General features: G+C 44.3%; 2 protein-coding genes across 2 annotated transcripts in view; one reads left to right on the top strand and one right to left on the bottom strand.

The window, feature by feature from the left end:
- Positions 1 to 3,100: 3,100 nt before the first annotated feature.
- LOC8024629 (calcium and integrin-binding family member 3) lies at positions 3,101 to 16,578 on the top strand. Its single transcript, XM_029989252.4, has 6 exons — positions 3,101 to 3,347; positions 6,287 to 6,321; positions 7,276 to 7,393; positions 8,251 to 8,398; positions 10,540 to 10,735; positions 16,557 to 16,578. Exons 1-6 carry the CDS (start codon positions 3,297 to 3,299, stop codon positions 16,576 to 16,578), a joined length of 570 nt encoding a protein of 189 aa, XP_029845112.2. The 5' UTR covers positions 3,101 to 3,296.
- LOC8024630 (tyrosine-protein kinase JAK2) overlaps positions 16,301 to 21,559 on the bottom strand; it is a 35,645-nt gene continuing 30,386 nt past the window's right edge. Inside the window, exon 19 of the mRNA XM_042288856.1 lies at positions 16,301 to 21,309. Coding sequence (XP_042144790.1) covers positions 21,030 to 21,309 — 280 coding nt within the window. The 3' untranslated portion in view covers positions 16,301 to 21,029. The remainder of the gene's footprint in view (positions 21,310 to 21,559) is intronic.

Genomic DNA, 21,559 nt, shown 5'->3' with positions numbered 1-21,559 from the left:
AACGTTGAGTGCTACTTCAAGCGCGCATAGCGTGTTGTATGCTGCATTACCAGCACCAGACGGGGAAACTGGCTGATTATCTGCCACTGAAGCGAACTTCTTGAAAGATTTACTGTAGTTATTCGATCTAGAGATGTCCTGAAAATGCTTCCCAATAGCGTTGGCTTGATCCTCTAAAAATGACGACGATGGAAAAAGATGGATTCGAAAAGCTTAGCCGATCCCACATTTTCTTTGCAGAGACAAAACTATTGATCCGGGAGAGGCACTTAGTACATGAAGCCCTCTGGGGTGCTTTATGGTCCAGCGCGCTCTGGACCTGATTTAATTATATACAATTCGGTTTCGAATACTGGAGTAATGACGAGATGCTCCCTAGGCTTTGTTTTGGTCCTTCCGAGCGGCTGTGCGCTCCTCTGTCTACCAACCCTAGTGAAAAAAAGTCATTTGTATGATAAATTTAGTGTGTCCAATATTCACATATGAATCATACAAGATATATAAGAACATATAAGAACTATATAAAATATATAAGAACCACATAAGAAACTTAAAAGAAACTTCTCACAAGTCTCTTACATGGCGCTTGTATGTTCTCATATAATTCTCATATAGTTCTTGTATGCTTCTTATATGTCCTTAGATATCTTGCGTGATTCATATGTGTTTATTGGACACAAAAATTTCTCATACAAATGAAAATTTTCAATAGGGAAGGTACTTCATCGGAAGGCTGGCTTCCTGAGGTTTGTGGTATACTACAGGAAGCAGCATTTATGATGCATTCGGTGACATAAACTGTACCCTCGTCAGGAGACATATCACTAAACAGAGAGAAATCAAGTAAGGCGTTTAGTTAACAAAAATACAAAAAAGAAACAATCAGCTTTTATTTTTTATTTAGAAGTTGCCCTGAGGGGTTAGTGCAAAAAGGTTTACAAGCGTTAAATAAAAAAGAATTTCTTCGGTTGCAAAACACACTAGCTCCTCCGACAGTCTAATCCATTGTTAAATAATTTTTACAAAAAAAATGTGTGTACATGTTTGTTTTCGCACGGGATTCTCTTATTTTAAATCAATAATCGGTCCAACTACAATATCGTATTTTTAATACGTATTTGCTTTTAATACTCAGTCTGCCATTAAATATTGAGAGTATAAATGTAAGTCTTCATTTTCTCCTTCAGGGTAAAAGCAATTCCCAATTTAATTTTCTTTTTTTTTTATGTCAGTACAACTATTCTTTTGTCCCTATCGTCCCAGAATCGCTGCCCTAGTTTGGATTTTTTTTCTAGTTTTTCATTTAATAATTATTGTGCGGGGTCCTGTACAACACATGCATATTCTAGAATCGGTCTAACAAATGTCGGATGTGCCGTTTTTTTCAAGTTCGTTTCGGGACATTTTAAATTTCGCTGAATAATGCTCAATGTCTCTGCCAGCCTTTAAGACTACATCGGGGCTTGAGCGTTTCATGAACAGTCGTTTGACAATTGAACACCCAGATATTTGTACCTACATATTTTTTATGGAGTCTTATTCACACTGTATTGAGTATCAATTTTTTTTCTTATTCCGTGGAAAACTTACATGGACACACTTTTTGTGCTCAGATTTTCAAAACGTACCAGTACACTTTGTAATTGTTTTGTGTCGTGTTCACACGTAATGCTCCTATACAATACACAATAATCGGCAAAAGTCGCATACGCGATGCTATTTGGCTAGAAATGTCATTAATATAGATTAAGAACAGGAGTTGTCCTAAGGCGTGGGGGGTTCCAGTGTCACATTAACGTAACCAGACAATTTGCTTTTCAAAACCACACACTGGCGCCGCTTGAACAAAATAACTTTCAAACACTTTTATAACAGTTGCATCTAAATTGAACATCTTAATTTTCGGGAGAAAAAGCGAGTATGAAACCGTGACAAAAGTTTTGCGGAAGTCCAAGAAAATACAGTCTGCTCGTTTGCGCTCGTCAACACCAGATACCAATTCGTGAAAAAAAAAAAAATCCAGAAGCTGTGTTTTACAAGACAATCCCTTACAAAAACCGTGTTGCTCACTTATAAAAAAAAAAATGTATGCATTTAGGTGATACATTATTTATGAATAAAAAAAACGTGTCCAATGATCTTACACAAAGTGGACGTTCATGAAATATGTCTGTAATTAGAGATGTCCTTCTTGGAACCGCCTTTGTGGATAAGTACAACGTAAGCTACTTCCCAGTCGTCTGGTAGAACGCCTGTAGGCAACGGGGTATAAATTAAGTATAGATAGGGAGAGATTGCCTGAGTGCATCTGTGTAGAACACGTGGTGAAATGCCATCAGGACCACTGGCTTTTGTTTCATCAATGTTCTGCAATAAGACCTCAATGCCACTTACACTAAATACGACTCGTTGCATTACGGGAACATCGCTAACGTAGAAGAGTTAATTGGAACACCATTTAGCAAAAAGGCGGACTGAAAGTAATCATTTAAACACGTGATTTCCACCGCGTCGTATTCCTGTACATTGACTGTCTTCTCACTGATTTAGCGGGTTTCGATGACCGTGACTCAGCAAGTTTCTAATTGGAACGATATCTTTATTTCCACTCACATTATTTCCTTAACCAGGCGACTTGAGGTATGTTACATAAATAAATAAAAAATAAAAAGGTTAATTAAATTATTTGAGTTAATTAGTCCTGGCCGTATAACTCACCTGCACAAACCGCATTAGTGTAGCTTTAGCGGCTTTTTTAAACAAATCTTTAAAGCCAAAAAAAAAATCCTCTATAAATGTAAAATACAAATGCCCTAAAATAGCGCGAGTTGATATTTTCTAACAATTTAACGAGTGTAAGCAAACACTTTTTTCCACTAGTCAAAGAAAAGAAAAATGGCGACGTCGACTGTATCACGCAAAGCAGTGACAGATAATTGTGTATGCAACCGATCAACGATCACTTTGAAAGCAAAAATGTCCCCGCGTCAGCGCAGAACGTACCCGTACTGGAGACAGCGGCCGAGAACGCTTGCCCTTCCTTTCCGTATCGATCCGCGGAGACGGCCGAGCGTGTATCAGCGGTTCGTGCATCATTTAGGGGGCCCCCCGACAGCTCGGACGGAGTCACGCCCTTCCACATCCTCGCCCCGACGTCCTCCGGACTCCCGACAAATCTCCATATTGGTCTCGACAGAGAATCACGTCGTGGTATCGTCCCACGTCCACGCGTCAACGAAGCGCTCCCCCCTTCCGACGTTAACGGGTCGTTCAGGCGACGGCACGTCTCTGACAGGATGGGCAATAAGATCGCCACGTTTACCGACGAACAACTCGAAGACTACCAGGTGAGACGGCATGCACGCACACCGGACACTAGATGAGCTGGAACAATGGATACGTATACTCTTCTACGCCTACAGTTCCCGCAAATTCTCTAATCTCTCAAATTGTGAAAGAGTGCAAAGACTGCGACCTAAGCTCTGTGTTCCAAATCATGTTTGTTCCGACGGGCTTCTTTAAAGCTTGACAGGTAGAGCCGAAGAAGCACGGAGGTTTTTTTTTTTTTAGTTCGTTTCGCCCGTGGTGGTATATGGCGGCATTCGCGGATGCCATTTTTGAGCGACGGGGCTCCACGCCGTGTGATTAGAAACGAACTCGTCACTCCGTCGACTGCCAACAATGCGAAGTTTAGGAAGATCGTTCCGATAACGATACCCGATATGCTCCGCGTTCGGTGAGCGCGGGGGAGACGAAGTCTGCCTTTGTCTCCACTGCACAATAGAGTTATCATAATGTACACTAGAGTTTAAAATGGCGCTAGTGTGCTGTGGTGAATTTGAAGCAGACAGCAACAAGTCGAAAATTGACTTCCGGTAATGCATTTCTATGGGAAAAAAGTGAATGCATTTTCTCCCTGCGCTCGATTATAGCAGCAAATATCCCGAATAATCCGTACGTACTAGGTAGCTTGGAACATTTCTCCGTCAGGCTGACGAAATCATTGGTCAGTTATGGCGTTTTTCTCTCCAATTCGTTGCATTAAGAACGGTGCTAAAACGGCTTTGTAAGTGTATTTATGCGCACTGTCGAACAGTGTTAGCGCGAACACGACGCCGGCGCTTTCCAGCATGGGGGATATACGTGCCAAACGAACGAAGGACGTCTGGAAAGCCAAGAAAGACGGCAAGAACTACGCAGTAACGCTGGATCAGCAACTCATTGTGCATGTACGATCAAAATAAATAGAAAGCCACGTAATATAGTAATATTTTCAATACCTACTGCGTTATTCTTTCTGCTCTGCGAAGATGCTTCTTCTACGTTTAAAATATCGCTCGCACGCTCGAAATCTTGGAGAACAAGTGCCTGATAAAAGCTGGCCGGTATAGAAAATAATAAAAAGAAACACCTTTCGTAGCCCACGTGCTTTATTATTTACGTTCTGAATCTTTTTTATCCGCTCATGCACGACGGGGTCATTTTCATATAGTGACAGGACTGGCATATTAGCGAAATTTAAGCGTTACCGGAATGCTGGCGAGCCTTCGACACACTCTATATTCCTTTCGATTGATATTTTGCTTAGGATCGTCGCTTGTTTTGACACACCTGCTGTGGAACAGAGGTTTGGGCTTGGAATATAGCAAAGTTAAACCTCGTTCATCGATGAAGGAAAATGCGCTAACTAAGGCAATTACACTTTTACAGTGTTAATAAAGGTACATACTATTCGGTACGACTTAAATAAAACTGTTCCATATTATTTTCCGCCTAAGATACAAAATGCACGCGCATTTTCCCATAGGAATGCAGAGGAGCACGGTAAAAGTAGACTGGTTGCTGTCTCCTTCAATTTGCCTCCCGGAAGTCGCATAGACACTAGCGCCAGTTGAACCTCTAGCATACATTATAATAACTCTATGTACTGCACACATTATAATAACTCTATGCACTGCATACTTTTTTTTTAATGTCCACTAATGATTTTAATTAGAGGTCGGCGTTCTCACGTCCCTTTGCACCTCGTCTGCTCCTCTCCCTCACTTTCCCTGCGCATAGGAATTTCGAGGTCACGTGACCGGCTCTGTGGGGAAGAAAGTACCTCGCATTCCACCCGATTCCGCTCCACCTTTCCTGTCGCTTTCTATAATTCACGCTTAACGCGAACTTCCCAGAAATAACGTGACATGTCGCTCCTAAAGTACACTCAAATCCGGTTCATTCCCCTTACGCTTCAAGCCTCTTCACCTTTTCATTGCGTGCGGAATAGGGTATCAATAATCGAGGCAAGGACGGAACCACAGTGCCTAAAGGGGTATTCACACGAGGGAGAAATCCCGGGGATCTCTCCCCGGCACGCGCGCATCACGAGATGAAAACGCGGGGCTTTTGCGCGTCGCAAAGCCTGACGTTTTCGTCGTGGGATGCGTGTGCCGGGGAGAAATCCCCGGGATTTCTCCCTTGCGTGAATACCCCTTAACTGTCGAAGTCATTCGGGAGACCGTCGTTTCGTTTAACGTCTCCGCATGAGAGCGCGTGCGGATGAAACACCAGACCGTCGAGACAAAGCCACACGTGCTCTCGCAGCAGTGCCGAGCTGTAGCCAGTGGCGTACCGACTTGTCTTATGCAGTGTGTGTGTGAGGGGGAAGGGGGGGGGGGGGGGGCAGGGGCAAACCAGACCCCCTTCCCTCCCCCCCCCCCAGGGCGGCGGGGGGGGGGGGGGGGGGGGGCAAAACGCATGCCTCAACCCCCACCCCCCACTCTGAGAACTGGGTGGAGGCAAGCGCCCCCCCTCCCCCCCCCCCCCCCCTCTTCCCCCGGTTCGTAAGCCCAGGGCCGTAGCACTGTGAAAGCTACGCCACCTTTGACAATGCAACAGAAAATAGTTGACCGGTGTGCGCGACAACTGAGCGCGTAAATAATAACAAGCTTCCCCTTTTTTTTTTTTTTGCGATGTGAATTTTACATTATCAGGATTGCCGGTCTTGGCAGCCTATTAATGTGGGCTCATTATGAGCATGCGCCTTAAAATCCGGTCATCTGATCATAACATCCCTCTCGCGGCTATTTTAGCCGCCGGGAGATAGGCCTGCATGCACCAGCAAACCGCCCCATCTCTCTCCCGAGATTCGTTTGCAAGTTTGGGAGCATGGCCGCTGGGCACGCACAACCAGCTTCCTAATGTGTGCTGCCAGAAGCAGATTATGAATTCCGAATGCTTGAGCACGGGGTTCATTCTCATCGTGACGTATTATGCCCAATTTTACTCGTGCTGCCTAAAGGACTGCACCTACTTCACAAGGAAAGAAATACTCAGGTGAGGCACGTTGGCTGTAACGAATCCCATTTCCAAACGTAAAACTGACGTCCGGTTTTACATTTTTCATTGCGTGCAGATATGAGAGCATACTGATACATACGTACACAGCGTGAAGTGCGCGAACGGGTGCAACGAAGTACGGAGAAGTTACTAAAAATCAGGCGCACTACAATATTCAAATAATCAAGGCTCCGAGGGATTAAAAAAATATATATTAGGACAAATCAGTTTGGTAAAATCAAAATTCAATACTTTACTGGCTCCTGCCATTATACTACAATATACTCAAAATTTAAAGGTAAATATTTTAATGCCTTAACCCTTGATGTTTCGCATATTCCTTGTTGATCGGTGGAGATGATGAAGCACCCCGTTCATGGTGAAAGGATGGGAAAGGTATAGACTAATTATGATAGTGATTTAATAAGTAGCTATGATTAAGGGCTAGTGTAAAGTAAACTTCTCTTATTAACATATACACGAGAAAGCTCGCCCAAAACTCAGAAAGTTTCTTCTCAACCTGAAAAAATAACAACTTTTATTGCCGAATTGACTAATGAGGCTGAGCTTCGCGGATGCCTAGAATGCCTTCGCGTACCCCATTTGAGAACCACTGCATTAACCCTCTCAAACCCAACAGAATAAACTTGATTACTCAAATAATTTCGCAAGCTTCGGAACGGTTTCACTAAATGTTTTCTAGGCACATCCCCAGGACGAATTGAGTGTCCGAAAAGGGTGAATCTGTGATGCACACTAACTCTCTTTGTGTTTAGGAGAAGAGGGTGATGGGGTGTCATAATCACTCCCGACAGTAATTCTGTCAATAAATAAGACAAACCGGCGGGGTAGCTAGATTATTGACAGGGTGCGAGAGAGCAGGGTATGAAGGAGAGAGCACAGATGACAAAGGAAAAGCGAATGATTAAGCGGATTTCCGCGACCTCTCAGGGTACAGAAAAGGTTTCGGGAGCTCGACAGCCAGAGGGTGCCGGAAGTCATGACGGGAAACGAAGCCCACACCATCGACGTGCCCATGGAAAAGATTGAGAAGATGTCCGAGCTCAAGGTGAGGGATACACCTCCGTTGAATGACCCAGTGTATTGATCGATACACGAAAGATCCGCATTAAGGCGGATTCCCACATTTACGTTTGAGTGTGAAAGACTGCGTTGCAACCGCCTGTGACTGCTTAAAGCGAGAGGAGACAGTGGCGCCATCCATCGGCTAGACCTGAAATAGTTCGGATGGTATATGTGACTATTTCTCGGAGACAGTTCGTAAGTTCCATCTCGTCAATACTGCAAAACCTTTTTCGGTACAGGCATATGCTGACCGAAAATATTTCAAGGCTATCCGACAGATGGCGCCAGTGTGGGCTCGTCGCAAGCAGTCACGAGCGGTTGCAGCGCAGTCGGTTACACACAAACGTACATGCGTGAGCCAGCCGACCTCTGACGTAAACCCAGCTAGCACGATCCACTAGGAGCCTACTCTTTCCAGAAGGGCCCGCACCATCTATACTCCGTTTCACCTTATGTTGTACCACAGCGAAGGCTAGAAGCGCGAGCTCATAGTATTGGCAGCTGCCCTTGGTGCACGAGGGCTTGTGCCGCCGAAATGTGCCTATATAATAGAGCAAGGAGCTCGCGCTTGTAGCTTTTCCTGCGGTACAACACAAAGTGAGACACAGTATAGTAGCTGATCCGCCTATAATTTGAGTCCGCCATTGTTTGAGCACGTACTCTAAGCGTGTACTAGACGCGAACGCTGCGTCAGTGATCGGTGAGGACCCGGATCCAATTATACGCTCCTTGCGCAAGAAATGGCGACCGGCCATGTTTCTCGACGGGGTTACGAAAATGGCCTATTAACACAGGAGTCGCTAACCGCGGATGCTCTTCTGAATCTGTCCGTGGGTGCAGGAGAACCCGTTCAGACAGCGCATCTGCAAGGTGTTCTCGCACGACGGCAGCGGCAACATGACGTTCGACGACTTCCTGGACATGCTGTCCGTGTTTAGCGAGCCGTCACCGAGGGACGTCAAGGTCTTCTACGCCTTCCGCATATACGGTCAGTTCATCTCGAAGGGAACCCGGGAGCAACTCAGTAAGGTAGGGCGAGGGAAAGGATGGCCGGGGAGGAGGAAGCAGACGAAACGCTAAAGAGAGGAGGAGCTTTCCAGCGTTCCGTCTGCTTCCTTCTCTCCAGCCTTCCCTTCCCTAGCCCTACCTTCTTGAGTTGGAACGGATTATGCGGGGCGCAAGCTGTTTTGCAGGGATTGCCATGACGTCAGAACGCAGAGCTCTGATTGGCTCTATTTGAAGGATAGTGGGTAGACCTCAAGGCAGCCTGCTTTGAGGTCTACCAACTATATCCTTCAATCTGAGCCAATCAAAGCCCGGCGTTCTGACGTCACCACAACCCCTGCGAAAGAAGCAGACAAACTTGCGCTCCGCATAGGTTCGTCAAGTGTAGAGTTGTAGCCGAAAGTTTCAGCCGAAAAGAGAGCGCCGATTGGACTTTGGCGACAAAAGTGCGGTGTCATCGTTGCGAGAGTCCGACCGACGAGCTCTGTGAACTTCGGCCTGTAACTTTTTCTTGCGGCATCCCAAATGAAGACAAACACCTTCACTAAATATGCAGAGTCATGGGCGCACTATCTGCGCTTAATTAAATAAGCCGGCGGGTGAGTCATAAAAAAGAAAAAAAAAAAGACTAGGAACACTGTGACGTTTTGCTTTTTACGCTGCCTGATTATTGGACCTTCGACTCGTAGCGCCACCAGTGTTCTCGTATCTGCATCAAAATGCCTGGTTCGTACCAGAGCGGGAAGGAGGGAGAATTAGTCATGTGGTATTACACCTGAGACTGCGGTGGAAGAAATCGGAAGAACTTTCAGCAGAAGGAACAGACACAGAGAACGTCTCAACGTTCTCTGTGTCTTCTCAAGCCTAATTCGCAAGCCTAATTCTCTACGGAGAATTAGGCTTGCGCTTTGTTTTCCCGTCTAGTAGACTGTCTTTTTTAATATTATTATTATTATTCTATACCACGTGCAAGTTTGTCTGGTCCTTGCACACCCCATGCGTTTTTTTACCGCCCAAATGCGCCCACGTGCGTTTGTTCACCCCCGACCTCAGCCAATGACGGCGGGAGTTTGGCCGACTCGTCATCGCGCGGTATCTTAGGTGCCCTTTGACTGGCGTGCTCCTCTTTGCGCTTGGATGCGCCAAAGACATATTTTAAAACACTTGCTCGCCGTGTTCTAACAACGACGGCTGAAGGCACACACGATAAATATTATAATATTATAAATATAAAAATACTCGGGGAACTGCACGGCTATTTGTACTGGTTCCGGAGTATCGGATTCGATAGCGTCCACAGTTACTGTTCTTTTCTGGATTTAATCGTCCATTTTGGCGCTGAAATATATTACGGTGGAAAGGGTTTCAGGTATGTCAACCCCGCCTTCCAAGCGGACGCGCCGCGAATTGCTACCAAACTTAGGACGCGCCCAGGTCGGGACGCGCTACCTGAAATCACCGCTGAGACATGGTTGTATAAAAACAATATTAATTATGCACAAAACCTTGTAAACTAAAGAGTTTAGAAAACATCATGCGCCTGTCATTCTGTACTAATCTCCAAAAAAAGCTCTTACAAAAAGAGCTTTTTATCGTTTGTTTCTACGCCAAAATATGCTTTTAAAAGCTCATGGTGACCACAGTAAACAAAAAAAAAGATTGAGCCGCCATCTTGGCGCCTCGAGCCTGGGTGTTTCGCTACTCGGGGAACATTAGCAGTAGCCATATAAAGCAACTTTCATGTTTCAACTCGTCGCTACAGGGTGGCGCTGTAATCGTATTTAGCTCGGTCTCGGTGGACCCCAGCGGTTCATGTTTCGGGCGAGTTTCCTGAGCGTTGAAGTAACGTTGCCCTAAAGCAATAAATACCAAATAAAAAAAAAAAAAAAAAACTATTTAGGGGAATGGAAGAGCATCATTAAAGATATTGTGTTAAAAAAGTACTCGTACTTTACTTTGAAAGACATTGTATTTACAGTACATTACTTCAAGTACATTGTGCGCGGTGCACTTACTATTTTACTTGAAGTACATACCCTTTCGTTTACTGGGCGCTTTACTTCAAATACTTTTTAGATGTACATTACCCAACACTGCTTAGACCACAATTTCCTTCTTAAACAGATTATGATGAAGACCAGATGTTAGGGCCCAGTGATATCGAGAAGGCCACCGTGGCGCTGACGAGGAATCAGCTCACCCCAGAAGAGGTTCAAATCGTCGTGGAGAAGGTACTCGAAGAGGCCGACATGGATGACGACGGCAAGCTCTCTTTCACCGAATTCGAGCACGTCATTACGAGGGCACCAGACTTCATCAGGTGAGGACAGGCAATACGCCTCAGGAGACGAACGCGCCCGCACCTCAGCGCTGTGCCCAACTCAAGAAGTGCCTTGAACCAATGTTGTCAGTCACTATGGTAACGACACTCGTGTCAACTGACACTGTCAAAGCTACGGCCGCGAGCGCGTGGCTTTATCTATGGTTCCGTTTGCACGAGAACACTTGCAAATGATCTGCGAGATCCAACCTCATGCTGGCGGCGAGCTTACACCGTTCTTTTGCAAAGTGCATTCTGCACCATCACGATTGCCGGTCTTGGTAGCCCATTAATGTGAGCTCGTTCTGAGCATGCGCTCTAAACATCACCCTCAAATAGGGCCTCCAGTGAATACACCTTATTAGCTATGTGCGCGACCAAAAACGTCGCTGCGGTCGAAGTTCGCGAATGGCCAAACCATAATTTCGGCGGTGCTCCGACTCTGTCAAGGCTTGCCGCACGAGCGAGTGCGACGCCAAGGCCACGTGCTCTCGCAACAGTGCGGGGCCGCAGCCCTGTGGAAGCTACGCAAGCTTTGACAGTGTAGCTCTGCTCGTGCAAGCAAGTTCGTGCAATTGCAAGCTTAGCAAAACTATGTTCACGCTGCACGTGATTTGCGAGCGTGGGGCATCAGTCTTTTTCTGGCATCTCCAAAGTGAAAACCAAGCTAGCATAGCTGTGATCGGCGCTCAATGAGTGCCAGCACACGTGTACCCATAGCTTTGGCCTCCTTGTCAAGAAAAGTTGTCCCCAAGTATTGGGCAGGAGATCGGAGCTCTGCTTGTCCCCGCAGCCCGGTGTTTTCTAACACAGCATAACAAAGAAATTGAAACTCGCGTTGCACGGTCCGGGCATGAGCGTTTCGCTCTGACCAGTGCTTTAGTCGCACGAGGAGCGGCCTTCGAATCGTCATCTTCGATTTCTCGGATAAAAAGCAAACAAGAAAATACGGTTTGTTGTTTCCTCAGCTGAAGCGTACCGCTAGAGGCGTGACTCTTCGATCTCCTCCCCAATGGACGTTTCCGAAAAACCGCTCCTGGCCGGTTCCACTTTCAGTATTCGTGCTCGCTTTTCGCAGCGACGAACATGTGCGTGCTGGGTTGAGGTAATTTTTTAATGGGTCGTTTTCCAAGTAATATTCAGCATGTCAGATACTGCGACCAGGGCCGGCCCTAAAACTAGGGATGCCGCGAACTTTTTTCGAATCGAAGTTTCGATGATCGATCAAGCGGTTCGGAAGGTTCGAAAGATTTCGAATTTTCTATATCGTAAAATTCGACTTCCGTCGAATTTTCGAAGTTGTTAAGCTAAGAAGTTCGGCGCTTTTCGAACCGTCGAACTTATTACGCTAAAAAGTGCGATCCTTTTCGAACTTACCACGCTGCAAAATCCGATGCTTGTCGAACTTCCGAATTTGAGTGACCATAAAATTCGATGATTTTCGAACCTTCATTTTTCTTTCACTAAAAAATTCGAAGCTGTTCGAACTTTCGAATTTCCTATGCTCAGGAATTCGATAATTTTTCAACTTATTTATCAAGAGAATTCGAAAGGTTTCAAACTTTCGAATCCTGAAAAGTCAGAAGTTCGACGAACTTCGACCTTTTAGGGTAAAAGTTCGACGTTCGTCGAACTTCGAAAGACCGGCGGACGGTTTCATTTGAATTCAAGTAGTGAGGTACATTCGTAATTTTTTTTTCTTGAACTTTACATGCGGTGTTGCGTTCTCTACGAAAGACAATACCGTTTTTTTTTTTCAATGTTCTGGCATGCTTAGTTTTAAAGAAATAAATTCCCGAAGGAGCGAGGAAGGACGACGGGTTTTTGACGATTATCGTTTGTGCCAGATTTGAAGCGCGATGTAGCCGAAGCTATTTATGGTAGAGATGTTAAACTTTTTAAGATTGATCTATGTATAGCCTAAGTAAGTGTCGTCTTAAGATATGATTATTGTTATTTAAGGTGACTTTCGAACAAATGTCCAAACATGTATCTACATGCAATTATGCCCTAAACTTGGTGTTTATTTTCGTCTAAGTTGTTTGAGGTATCCCATTTAAATTAACACCACAGACAGTACATATCATTGCCATGTGCAGAATACAAAATAATGTATTTATTGTTTTTTTTCAAGTTAAGGGATAAATTAACCCATGGGAGAAGATTTCTAATATTGTTCAAGTCCAGCACGTCATTAAAAGAAAACACTTTTTTTTTTTTCGCTTCACGTTCCTGGGACGTGTTTCTTTTAGCCTGTACACATTTTGGTAGGAGAAAGTTGTTTCGAAGTTCTGAACCTCTGAATATGCAAGAATGCAACATTTCCGGCGAGTTCTTGATAGTTCTTTTTTTCTCTAGATTTTTATCCCCGCATTTATTAATTTTTTTTTTTTTTTTTTTTTTTTTTTTACACCATTGGCACAGTTATTAAGGTCGTTAAGACATAGCTTTGAACTTCCGAACCACTAAGCCTGTGACGAGTAGTGGCTTCTGACAACGAGTTTATAACAATGACCATCTACGCGGCAGTGAAGAGCGACAGTAGCTATACATATGCATAAATAATTCTAGATTAAAATAAGCTCGACCATGCCCTCTTTCCCCGTATTGTTTTCTTGAACAGTCCGGAATATCTGAAAGGGAAGCTGAAGCACCCGCCCTCCCCCCTCCCCTCTTCCCTCTTCTCCCCCCCCCCCCCCCCCCCCCCCCCCCCCCCCCCCCCCGTTTTTTCTCTTCCGACGCCACTTGTATGGTAGAACGCTCCTCGACCTCGAGTTGTGGCGGCTTCTATGCTTTTTGCGAGGCGATTCCTCCGTCCCAGAAAATAAACCTCCAGGACAATTACAAACTTAACTTCACTCGGGCGGCGTTCGATCGGATTACTACCACCGTGCAAGGGCGGGTGGGGAGGTAGTTTGCCAGGTCGCTTGAAGGTTTTTCTGAGCCTCAACCTCCTGCCCGCCCCTGGCCATTTTGAACTGGATGAGTATCGTATAACAGTGTGTTCGTGTGATCACTACTGCGTGATGCACGTCAAAGACCCCCCCCCCCCCCCCCCCGGGCTGGCGGTCACAATTACTGATCTACGGTCACACGTCATTCTGCACTGGCAAATATTCCAGCACATCCCGGACACTTGTCGTCTCATTTAATTGCCTGACCAACTTCGCAGTCTAGATATCACGCCGTAACTTTTCTAAACTTGATTTCGTGAAAACCAGTGAGTCGTGACGTTATTTAAAACTGAAACTGTGGAGGAACTTGAAAACCGGACTTCGAACTTTGAAAACTTGGACTTAAAAGAAATTCAAAATCTTCGAAGTTTTTTTTTTTTTTTTTTTTTTTTCGAATTTTGAATTTTTCGAACTTTATGCAGAAAGAAATACGAAATCTTCGAATTGTTCGAACTTCATGTCTATAAAATTTCGAAGCGTTCGAAGTTTTCGAATTTTATTTCCAAAGGATTTCGAAATCTTCGAACTTTTCGAACTTCAGATCCCAAGAAATTCAGATTTTTCGAATATCTCAAATTTCAAATTAGAAAAGTTGGAAATCTTCGAATTTATCGAACCTCAAGTAAAAAAATATTCGAAATATTCGAACCCGAAATTTTAGAAATCGTGAAAGCTTTGAACTTTTCGAATTCGAAACTCTACTGTGATCGAAAGTTGCGAATTTTTCGAATTTGAACCTCAGTCGGTACGAAAATATCAAAATTTTTCAAAATCGAACCTCAGTTTGCTTCGCAAATATCGAAACCTTTCGAAATCGAACCTAGGGTGGTTTGCGGCATCCCTACCTAAAACTTTAAGCGCCCTAGGCAAACTCCGGCCGTGCAATACCCCCCCCCCCCCCAACCTCTCTTGTCTTACACGCCCCCATCTACTAGGAACTTAACGTAGTTAGTAAGCATGTGAGTAGTGGACCAACACGAGCGTTTTGTCAGAAAAGAACCGCATTTCAAAAACGAAAGGCGATCGAACAAATAGTGTCATGTCAGGCGCCGTGTTCAACTACCGTAAAATCCCGTAAAGGCGCCCTCCCCCGAGAGATCGCCCATCCCGTTTTTCTGGCTAAATATCTGTAACATAAAAATTCCAAAACATCGCCCACCCCCCGATTCCCGTTGGACATCAAGCAAAGTCCGACGGGAATCGCCCATCAACGGCGCGATCGGCGGTACCGGTGTGTTCGAAAAGCGAGTTCATAGCGGGTTCCCGCGTTTTTGTCTGCAATCTGCGCTCGATATCGGCTCGCGTAACACGCTAGTTGTTCCCACGTGTATATTGCATCGTGAAATGCGAATCTGCTTCGTTTGCGATATACGTTCCCGAGTTCGTAGCGGATTCCCGTGTTTTTGTCCGCGATCTGCGCGCGCTATATCGATTTTTAGCGGTAACACGCGCGAGTTGTTCCCACGTGTATATTGCATCGTAAAATGCGATTCTGTTGCGTCCGCAATCTGCGGTACTTGATTCTGTGACATGCGAATTTGTAGCGTATTCCCGTGTTTTTGTCCGCGATCTGCGCGCGCGATATCGGTTTCCGTGACAGGCAAGAGTAGCGGGTTCCCGCGTTTTTACTGCACCATGACACTTCATCTGCTGCGTTTGCGATCTGCGGTATCCGTTCCCGTGAGATGCGAGTTCACGGCGGGTTTCCGCGAGTCCTTCGCGCCGTGAAACACGAATCTGCCGCGGCGGCCACTTGCGATATCCTTTCTCGTGACACAGGAGTTGGTAGCGAATTCCCGCGTGTTTATCGCATCGTGAAACGCGAATTTGCCGCGTCGGCGACATCAGTTCCCGCGTCACGTGGTTTGTACTGGGTTCCCCTGCGCTGTGCTTTTGATGTGGCATTCCCAACGATAGCTTACCCCATGTTTTTTACCATTTATCTCTTCATTTTGGGTGAGCTTCCCTACGAAATTCTACGGTAAATCAAAACGCAAAAAAAAAAAAAATGAGTGATTCCGCTGGCGCCTCTTCCTTGATGACGTTCAGGACGACCGCCCACGTCGCCTACCCCTAGGACCGGCCCCGACTGTGACGATTGTAACTGAAAAGAACCCTCCTGAAAGCCAGCCAACGTTTTACTAAAACTAGAGCAAGATCGTGCGCGAGTTATGATACTGATATAGCGAGGTTTACTATGTCAGTAATGAAACAGCCTGTTCAGGACAGTGCCGTCCTTGCCAAATATCCACTGCCACTCCAAGGCTTCCAAAAAAGTTCAATTTCAAAATAACTTCGACATTGTTTTCTTTTTTTTTTTTCATTGATTTTAGACTATTTGCGAAGCTGCTGCATGTATGTGACAGCGCTGAGAATTTATTCTTACTTATATGAGTAGCACTGTTGTTGTAACTTTTATAAAAGACAATAATTCTAGATAATAATTAGTTATAAAGGCTGCAACATTGCTTAGTTGTGCTAAAACGCAGTTTTTTGTGCTCTAAATGCTGCTGAATGATATGTTGTCTGCTTGTGCGAAATTTCATGTTTCTTTTGTTCAAAACATACTAGACAATACAATGAGGACAAGGCACCGCTGGAAGGTCAAAGCACTAATAGGTTTATGTTATAATGGTGTGGTGGCACATTTTGGCAAATGTGCCACCACAGTAAGAAGCACAGCGCATTGACCATAAAATATCCGGAAAATATAACCCCAAAGTTTCCTAGCCACATGTTATTCACATTTCATGATAGTGCTGTCTCTATACAAAAAAAAAAAAAAAAAAAAGAATGTTGCTCAAGTAGATTTGCATATACTTCCTAGAAGACTGCAATGACTAATTATCTGCTATTTTTCGTTGCAGCGCTTTTCACGTTCGGATTTGAAGACTGCTTTCGCTGCCACAAATCCGAAAGAAGAAAAAACAAACAAAAAAACCTTAATTCTGGGAATAAAAGGCTGAACCCTACCACAGTTCTGGAGGTCATTTTCCCAGATACCACATTATTCGTCTATGGAACAGTTAAAGACTGCAAAAATAGTTCACCAATAACAGAGTACATGTTTTCAAACAATCTGCTCCTTTTTGTAAACATTTGTATTGTGCACACTTTAAACTCAAGCAATATACAAGAAAAAACAATTCAAACGCAATAACAAGTAAAGGGGCAACCAAACAATGAACAGGTACAAGTTGGAAATCTCAGCAATCCCTTTTCTTTAACAGTTATGACAGAATGCTCAACTAGTGTAACATTCTTTACTGAACTGCATAAAAGAAATCTTCCAGATTATTTGGCACAGTGCACACTGCACAGGGACAACAAATCAAAAGTGTAACTCAATTATAAACTTGTATATAGCATGGTATTGAGGCACATCCTGCACTTACTACGCTTGCACTGCATTCAGGACTCCTGTAGTTTGCTCTCCAAACTATAAAACTGTAATGTGGAGATCACCGAGAGGACTCCCCTAAAAAAGCATAAAGAGATTCTGCGAACATGTGACGCAGAACCGACATTTTTCACACCTTCGTGAATCAAATTCATTCACAAATTAGCGGGCGAGAAAATTTTTAACATTAAATTTACAGTCAATACAGACTTTAACCTAATTCCACTGCTTTGAAAACCATGAAATTAGTATTGAACAATTTTTTAGCAGTTATCAAGTGCCCCTAAGCTTGTGGCCCACTGAGGAATACTGCCACCTGTACAGTACTTTTGACAGAAGCTAAACACATTAAACCTTAAAAAAACTGACACTGCCCAAATTAGAGAAGTTCACCAGTAGGTTCCATCAGGCATTGTATGTCCATGCATATACCGTATATTACACCGTCAATCTCAGTTAGGTACTCTGCCTTAAAGCACCCTTTCTTGTTTGTACTTTTTTTTTGTGCCAATTACACAAAAAAGTTACCCTAGTCCTGAAACTGCTTAAACATAGGTACCTCAGCAAAGACTGGCAGAGAAATTAAGTGAGAGAATGTCTCCACAAGACCCTGCAAAGATGTGCACATATTACAACCGGTAGCATGTACATTTAAGCAACTATATAGGAACTGAGGAACCAATGTACTCAACATAACACCTACAGACACAAATGGTCTCCAATACAGGAATAAAAAAGACTGCCCATACACCAAGTGAAGTACACTACGTTCTGGTAGGAAAACATTTTGCACACCCTAGAACGTCCTGTCTTTTCAACCATTACTCATAGAAAAACTTGACTAGTTCTTGCAAGTCTGCTGGCAGGAAACAGTATTTGCTACTAACAAACCAAGGAACAATTGTTTTGTTGTCGTTGCACTATAGAAGTAAATGTGAACAAAAATATACTATAGTACACTTCTAGTCATTACATAACTTTTGCACATAGTTCACATGGGCTGCATGAAGGTAGGTCACAAAAAAAAAAAAAAAGAAATGATGCTTCTTGAATTTGAAACAATCATGTTTTGATAAACCTTTAAATGATTGATCCTAAATGCACATGCAAGTAATCTTAATTCACCATATAACACAGGCAAATAGTAATACTCTGCAAGAAGCCACATTTTTTTACTATGGTTCTTAAGGAAAAAACAAGCTGAGTGAAAGTTGGACAAAGCTCTATACACAACAAAGATGTTATTTTTTTTTTTTGCACAATATTTAGACGTGTAACATGAGTAACGCCCACCAGAATGAACAGCGATTGAGAGCGACATAAGAGTGCACATGAAATCAGTACCACAAGTACACCATATGGTGCAAGATCAAATAAATAAACTAAAACACACTAATGGCTGATCAGGCAAGCTTACAAACTTTTCTTACATAAAAAAAAAACTCTAACACAGAACACAAAAAAAATGTTTCAAGCTATAGTTACAAGGATATTTACAAACAACCTTCACAATGCATAACAAACACAATCGACCATTTAAATAAAGTCATCTCATTTGCGCTACCCAGTTAAACTGTGTGACTTTGTGCAGGTCTCCTAATGCTATGTTCATATCCCAACTTTCTTCCTTTACACTTACAAATAAAAAAATAAAAATAAACAAAGATATGAGCACCCAAAATTAATTGAGCACTCACCTTGTCTAGTAATCTAATTCCTCCCTATAAATCACATCAGTAAACAACTTAAGGAAGCAGTATGCACTATCCAACAAGCAAACACTTATTACAGCTAAGCTGTATATGGCTAGGGTTCCATGCATTTTTGGTATCCGTGTGCAGAAACAAAATCACATGTACAGGCACTCCATTGCATGGAAATGCATATACACCCCATCACCTCTATATGCATTTTGATAACGAAAGAGGTTGAAACGTGTGATAATGGAGACACATCCGAGAACAATTGGCCTTCTGCCGCTCTAATTGGGCGATGTCATAGCTTTACATAGTATATAGAAGCAGCAGCTTTTATATATGTAAAGCATTATATAGAGGGATTTAACTTTAGCAAAGAATCTCACCAAAGTTGTAATGAAACCTATTAGTGTATATCATAGTGATCACAAAGCAATCATCACTACCGTTTCCAAGTTATGTATATATACTGTAAATAAACATTTGGTGAAGTTCATGGTGGTGCTCTACAGCTCGCTGGCCAACAGCCTTCACAGAGTTGAATGGCTCACAATTGCTTACAAAAATTGCTAGCACATGTACAAACATACCCTATATATACATTAAACAATACAATAAGAATGAAAACCTAAACTCTCACTCAGTAGTAAGAGTTATGCTATTTACAGTAGTTACAATCTGTAAGCCCACATACAAATTTGCAATCACATCTAGTTCCAGTCAAATCCAAGCAAACAGCAGAATCCTGCTTGGCACAGGGTTCTCGGACTGAAACAGCAATTTGTCTCCTCTGGCATAAACGGAATTCCCGGAAATTCTCTTTGAAGGCTTGTGTTGGACACAGCCATATTGGCTTCACCGACACTCAGTGATATCTGACGAAAGGATGCAAAAAATAGTGGCACCCTGATCCAGACACTTAAACTAGCCTGCTCAAAAACCAGTTAGCCCCCACAAAGTCATTGCTACATCACAATCATCAAAAAAAAGCTGGCACCTTCTTCGTTGCTAGTATCACAAGTCTCATCATAGAATGACTTCTTGAGCGATTAGGCACACTGTGCAGGGGTTTGCTCGAGGGGGAATTCGAATAAACCGTAATACACCAGTTGTATGTTCAAAGCGGCGTTAGAACAAGCAATCCTGTCCACACTCGTCGCACGGCACGCGTCGAAACGGGATTTCGGTTCCGACATTAACCGAGCAACAACCGAATTTAAAACCGAAAACGTAACTACCGCAAAATACCAAGCAAGTGCCTCAGTCAGGACAAGTGCCCGCCTGCCACTCTGTAAACGTTTGAAAACTAAACAAAAGATGCATCGAGCAACCACCCCGAACTTCCGAAGGGCTAACCAGGGAGCTCCTCCTCGTCAACCGCTTCTGTAAGCGCCCCGGTGCCTAGCAGTGAAGCCCGGCCCCACCGTGTGCCCCTTCTGCACGTTTGCTCTCGGACTTGCACTCCGTCTCACTTGACACCGACCGTAGCCGACGCCACCGTTTGACGGAGTCAATATAGCGGCACCAAAACTGCGTCGTCTGCCATCCCCGGGTAAATCAATCGCGCGCAATCAATGCCTCGTGATCTGCGCTTTTTTTCCACTGGTTCAGCCGGCGATGGCGAGCGCACAAAGATGAGCGCTACGACAAAGTGCGTTTGGCACTGCTAGATTGACTGCGTCGGACGTAATGTGAAATGCGGTACGACATGCACCTGTTCCCAAGTTTTTTGTTTTTCTTTTTCAAGACGGTATCCCGATTTGGGTGGGCACCTGCTCGGTACTTTGCGGTAAAAGGTGGGTTACACACTTGCAACTGTTTACAACTGTGCGTCTTAAAACCTCTTCGGGTTTCGTGCGATGAGAGAATACGCCGGTGCCGTCTGTCGGGCACCCGTGGAATGCTCGCGATTACCATATGTTTTCTCATTTTTTCGGGCATCGTCCTTTCTTTATTGGCTCAAAAAACTTTCGGCAATGTTATCAACGACCATTTTTCAAAGACAGTAAATATGTTTGATCTCGCGAATTCTGCAAAACCTTCGCTCTAATCAAATGCAGTTCCGGGGCCACCTCACAGACGGCGCCAGCGTACTCTCTCATCGTAAAAGATTGTAAGATCTCATTTGTGAGCAAACGCACAGTTGTGTAAACCAGCCTTAATGCGCATTCATTCCCCAGTTTCTCGACTCGCTAAATAAATTACGTCAAATCCGTAAAAAAAAAAACATTGCACGTGACTTCTCAGAGGTCGCGCACAAAGCTCTTGACCTGAGCGAACCCGGGCCGCTGGTGGGAGTCCGTGGTCCAGCACAGCTGCATCAGCCGGTAGATGTCCGTCGGACACCCCGGCGGACAGGGCAGCCTCTTCCCGTCGAGCAGTTCTGCTCCGAGGTTCTCCTGAGTCACGTCCTGGATGACGGGGTCTTCGCCGTACGAGAACATCTCCCACAGCGTGACTCCGTAGCTCCAGACGTCCGACTTGGTGGAGAACTTGCCGTACAAGATGCTCTCCGGTGCGTACCTGCGACACAAGACGTGCCCCAAGGGCTAGTCACGGAAACGGTCTATTTGCACATCAGAAACTTTTCCCACAACTGAGAATGTGGGCAAGGCACCGTTTATCCACTATGGAAGATGTTCTTGCAGTTAAGAATATGGATGTGCGCTTGTCGTAATGCAAACCCCGAGACAATGAAAAAGGAAAGAATGGACAGCATGGCACAAGGTCTCGTATGCAGCTCGGTTTATTCACTAAAGAACGGCAATATATA

The sequence above is a fragment of the Ixodes scapularis genome, unplaced genomic scaffold (genome assembly GCF_016920785.2).
Source record: "Ixodes scapularis isolate PalLabHiFi unplaced genomic scaffold, ASM1692078v2 PGA_scaffold11__112_contigs__length_91849675, whole genome shotgun sequence".
NCBI classification, from domain to species: Eukaryota; Metazoa; Arthropoda; class Arachnida; order Ixodida; family Ixodidae; genus Ixodes; species Ixodes scapularis.
Note: the sequence above shows the minus strand (reverse complement) of the source record. Positions and strands in the feature narration are given on the sequence as shown.

Excerpts from the sequence above, each read along its gene's own strand:
- LOC8024629 (XM_029989252.4), top strand. The coding sequence starts at position 3,297 with ATGGGCAATAAGATCGCCACGTTTACCGACGAACAACTCGAAGACTAC. Across the intron at positions 3,348-6,286 it reads AACAACTCGAAGACTACCAG|GACTGCACCTACTTCACAAG; the intron begins GTGAGACGGCAT and ends TGCTGCCTAAAG. Across the intron at positions 6,322-7,275 it reads ACAAGGAAAGAAATACTCAG|GGTACAGAAAAGGTTTCGGG; the intron begins GTGAGGCACGTT and ends GCGACCTCTCAG.